General features: G+C 44.5%; 1 protein-coding gene across 1 annotated transcript; it reads right to left on the bottom strand.

Annotated features, from left to right (window-relative positions):
- Window positions 1-412: 412 nt before the first annotated feature.
- LOC121784356 lies at window positions 413-1,730 on the bottom strand. The gene is made up of 2 exons (XM_042182507.1): window positions 909-1,730; window positions 413-799 (listed from the first exon to the last, which is right to left on the bottom strand). Exons 1-2 carry the CDS (start codon window positions 1,728-1,730, stop codon window positions 413-415), a joined length of 1,209 nt encoding a protein of 402 aa, XP_042038441.1.
- Window positions 1,731-5,089: the final 3,359 nt, after the last annotated feature.

Here is a 5,089-nt window from a genome sequence, read left to right as displayed (position 1 = left end):
TGCTGTTAATTGTGTTGATCATACCCCTATGATGATTTGCAGTGTGTTGCTATTACAGATATGTGTTGATTATTAAGCCACCCCTCTTGTTTCATTAGGAGGCTTATTTGTGAGTTGATATAAACACCAATATCTGAGAGAAATAAAAACCATACACTGACATTACAAAAGCCACCCCTTTACGTGGTTAGGAGGCTGTTTTGTTAGTTATGCAGCCTTAGAAGCCACATCATACACATGTATGGTTTGGAGGTTTCCCTATGATGACAATGTTCTGACCCTACAGCTCTACTGATACCTGAGATGTCATATGAGATGACCTCATCATTTTCAGGCTGTTGGAGGTATGCCACTGCAGCCTTCACTATATGTTCTTCAACCTCCAATGTCTTTGGCAGTATCCCTAGCCTTGTCAACCTTTCTTTGTTAATGTGTGGAGTTTTGTTTCCACCTTCAAAATCCCTGTTAAACATCCTTGAAGAGTCAGAAAAACATTGTTCAGTGTTTCTGCACTAAGTTCATCAAAAGCTGTTTGCACATTAGCCACCAACTCATCCACTCCCGTAGCCAATTTGTCATCCTGTATAGACTGGATGGCCCTGAAAAAACCTAAATCCAACACATTACAATAAGGAGAGTTAGCTGGTTGGCAAATGATATGGAATCTGAACCCATCTGTGTTTGCAACTGACTGAAATTCGGCATCATTATGCATGATGTGAGGTCTGACATTGTCTTGTTGAATGAATATCTTCTTGCTTATGTTATCTGGCCATTTAGCCTTGATTGCTGGTATGATCTGCATCATTATTTCAGTGTGTGAGGTCTGGAGTATGATTTGATACAGTTTGAAATAAAAAATTGATGCAAAAACAGTGTACCTTTTGAATAAGACATTATCTCATTACTTCCTTGTTCACTGATTGAATGGGCTTGGTCTCCAAGGTGCCTCTTGGTCTGTTCTTTGATTTTCTCATTGCTGGCTCTTGTCTTGTGAATGGAAAGATGTCTATTTTTCCATCAAATATGACATCTCCACTTTCTCCAAAGTACGGTCTACACACTGCACACATAAACATCACCTTTGTGATGAACCTCTTTGACTTGCATGACCTATATGGTTCTTCCTCATCTAGAAGCAGGTAGTATCTATCCGTACTCTTTGTCATGAAAAACCATTTTTCATCAATATGCACTACATTGTGCATTGTGTGGTATTTGAGCATACCATTGTGAACAACAGGCTGAACATGAGTGAGACCCCATTTCATTCTTGCTAGCTTGTTTGAGGCAGTAAGTAGGGGCTTCACAGCATTTGTGTGTGGCCTCAGAATTCCACATTTCACCATCCTGCCTACTGTGCTCTTACTTAAATCTAGCTTGACAGCCATCTTGCGGATGGTAGATCTTTCAAGGACTGAAAGAGCTCTTACCCTGTTTTGATCTAGCTGAATTTCATCATTGCGCTTGAAACCTTTAACACGATCTTTTTTGCTCACATGTACTCTACTTTGGATTTGCTTGCTGGCCTCTGCCCAGATTCGATGAACTGTCTTCCTGCTAACTCCAAAGTCCTTTGCTGTTTTGACAAAACCTCCATATGGTATTTTACCTAAATGGCTCACTTGTAGCATGCTTTGAGCTATCAGATTCTTGGTGTCCACTCCTATGATTCGCTTGCCTTTATCTCCGGCAATGTCTCCGGCAGTTTCTCCAGCAGCAGAATCCATAGCCCTATGATGAAAATTTTCTGAGGGCAATACTTCTAAAACTCTCCCTTTGTTGTGTAGGTAGTCCTTTTATAGTTAGTGGTAGTTGGCATTTCCCTCCTAAAAATGTGGTTTAAGTATCGTGGGTTTTGGGATTTCCCTCCCAAAAATCTTTTGTGTGTAATTTGATTAACCTCTCATTGAGATGTTGTATTTTGTGGAGTTGTACGAAAGAAGAAATTGAGCAGCATGTTTAATTTGTAATCTGCACAGGTTTTCCATCTTTGAGAGCAGCTTGTTTAAATTTGATAAGCATTTCTGCCGTGTAATCAACAGTAATTTAAAACTAAAAATTGAACCAAAAATTTTAATTATACTCAAATCATACCTAATTCAAACCGACCCGAATTATCTGGGACGGAGGGAGTACATATTATGACTATAATAACTAGGCATGTCAAATTCAATATCCAAACCCGAAAAAATTGGATAATTGGATACCTGAAACCCGAAATTTTAGGTTTCGAATCGGGTTCAGGTATTGAAAATTTTAGATTTTCGGGTACCGATCGGGTATACCCGAATTATCCGAATTTATATTTTAAATTAATAAATTATATATTTTTCCTGATTTTCAAATTTATGTAATTTAGTTAACAGTTAGGGTTAGTTATTTATTACTACTAAGTTACTGTAGTCCTAAATTAAAAAAATATATATAACATCGCCTCTCTCCCAAAATAAAAAAATCTCTCGCCTGCGCCTCCCTCCGCCGCCCCCACTGCCGCGGCGCCGTCTCCCAGCGCCGACACTCTCCTATCCCAGCGATTCAGTTCAGCGCTCTGCTCTCCCGGCGAACGGCAGTCACTCCCTCTCCTTTCAGCCCCCTCCCACTGCCCAGCCGTCGTCGTCCACCGCCGCCCACTCCCAGCGCTGGTCGTCTCTCCCTCTCCTAGTGAGAGCATCCACAATGGCGGCGAGCGGACCGGCTAGCTGATCCCCGGTGCTAGCCGGTCTGCTCGCCGAACCATTATAACAGGCTAGCCAAATTTCGGCAAAAAAATCGGCAAGCGCACGATGATTTCCGAGCGCTCGCCGATCCGCTGGCCGCCATTGCAGGCTCCGGATCGGCGAGCGGATTTTTTTATTTATTTAATTTTCGAAACACTATATATACGCGATTTGCATGTCATTTTCATTTGCACCGCTTGTTTGAACGAGTATTCTCTCTATCTTAATTTATGTACAAAAGCAACAACGCGAAATGGATAACAACAACGAAGGTACTCTAGTGACGAGCGGGTCTCAAACTCCCTCGGTACCCGTGGGAGGTGGATGGGGTCCGATGCCCGGGTACTACAACATGTACCCGTGGCAGCAGATGATGCCCGGGATGGCAGGCGGGGTTAGTATGCCGAGATGGCAGGGAGTACCGGGCATGCATCCTGGTATGCAGATGATGTCGGGTGGGCACCCGGGATGCAGATGATGCCGGGGGGGGTACCGGCGATGCAGCCCGTGACGCAGGGGACGCCGGGGGGGGACAATGTCTATCGCCCCAGTTTTGATTTTTCGACTGCCTCTTTGCACACATCAACCCCATCGGAGATGCAGTTCACGCAATTTAAGACTTTCTCCTTAGAGGAGTTGGGGTTTGATCTTCTCGGGTTCCGGAAACTCTCGTTCAAACGAGGAGAGTAGGGCGGGGTCGGGCCGGCCCAAAGAACAAGGGCAAGGGGAAGGGCAAAAGGGTCGGCGAGTCGTCGCAGCCGGTTGATGACGACAGCCAGGTACGGAGGAAGTGGACGGATGCGGAGAACGTCGCGCTGTCCAAGGCGTGGGTGGGTGTTTGCGATGATCCCCTCACTTCGAACAATCAGAGGATCGTCAACTTGTGGGCCAAAATAGCAGCAGCCTACAAGGCATTTTGCCCGGAGGGGAGGCCACGCAATGGGGAGGAGCGCCGGAAGGCGTGGGACCGAATCAGGGCTGGGGTCTCCCGATTTTCGGGCTTGTACGCCAACCCCCTCCGCATGCAGAGTAGTGGCCAAACTGAAGAGGACTGCAGGAGGATAGCGGAGAAAGCCTTCCCCGTGCCCAGGCTCTATAAGAAGTTCACCTACTGGAACTGCTATGAGGTGCTGACAGACTCCGAGAAGTTCCGGGCAGGTGTCGATGCTGGCTGGCCGAAGAAGCAGCGACTGAACTATACCGGTGATTACAGCGGCAGCAGCGACGGTTCCCACGATCTCCCCGAAGGTGCTCAGGAGCTCCCGTCCCCTCCATCATTCGCTCGCCGAACTCGCCCGGCTGGTCACAGGCGGGCGCAACGGGAATCGAAGAGGGTCGCCGGGGGGTCCCAGGAGGTCCAGTCGGCATCCCCCCTGTTGGCCAGTAGACAGCCGATCTCGCCTTCTTAACGCGTCAACAAACGCGGGCTCAGATGGCCAAGACCTTAGCCGATTGGAAGACGACAACTGACCCCGAGGTGAAGAGTTTTCTTCACGCAATGCTCGTGAGCATGCAAGGGAGGCGACGAGGAGTGAGACGGAGGCGGGTTTTTTCTAATTAATGTAATTTTTTTTAATTAATGTACTTTTTAAATTTTAATAATATAATTGAATTTTCCTGTATCTGTGTCGTAAATTTAATTCCGTATTTTGTGTGATTGTTAATTACTATTTGTTTTATATAATTTTGAGTGATGTGGCTAGGCTATTGTTGGGCTATTTGCTTGTTTTGATGATGTGGCAGGAGGATTTTTAGTACTGATGGTGTGGCAGGAGGAGTTTGTGGCTAGGCTATGGTTGGGCTATGGCTGGGCTATTCTTATTGTGGATGCTATGAAGGTAAAGCTTTATTTATGAATTACTTTTTGTTGGATTATTTATGTTTCAAAATAATATATGATTCTATATGTGTTTATACTTTAGCGTATATGGTTCCATATTTATGTTTGTAGTTTTTTTAAAATCAAAATTGAAATTGGAACTGGATACCCGAAATCAAATTCAGGTCGGGCATTGGATATTAGATTTTGGGAAATTCGCGATCGGGTACCCGAAATTTTCTGATCGGGTATCCGCGGGTACCCGATTTGACAGGCCTAATAACATTGATATTTGATTGAATTCAATTGAGCCTTCTAGTGGTAGTACTCTATCCGTCCTATAAAAGATGTCTCATTTTCCTTTTTAGTTTGTCCCATTAAAGATGTCACATTTCTATTTTTTTAAAGGGTCTTTCTCATATTAATATAAATATTATATTTTCTCTATCCACTTAATACTCAAAATAAAACCTTCAAAATCCCATGTCGTCTCACAAGTGTGACATCTTTTCTGGGACGAATGTAGTGTTATTTATGGATGTCAATTCAA

Source organism: Salvia splendens, chromosome 21, assembly GCF_004379255.2.
Source record: "Salvia splendens isolate huo1 chromosome 21, SspV2, whole genome shotgun sequence".
In the NCBI taxonomy this organism is placed as follows: Eukaryota; Viridiplantae; Streptophyta; class Magnoliopsida; order Lamiales; family Lamiaceae; genus Salvia; species Salvia splendens.
The sequence above is the reverse complement of the archived record's forward strand: the minus strand, read 5'-3'. Positions and strand labels throughout refer to the sequence as shown.

Bases quoted from the DNA above. Each gene is read 5' to 3' on its own strand.
- LOC121784356 (XM_042182507.1), bottom strand. From the start codon at position 1,730: ATGGATTCTGCTGCTGGAGAAACTGCCGGAGACATTGCCGGAGATAAA. The intron at 800-908 runs GTAATGAGATAA...ATAATGATGCAG, and splicing joins TTCAATCAGTGAACAAGGAA to ATCATACCAGCAATCAAGGC.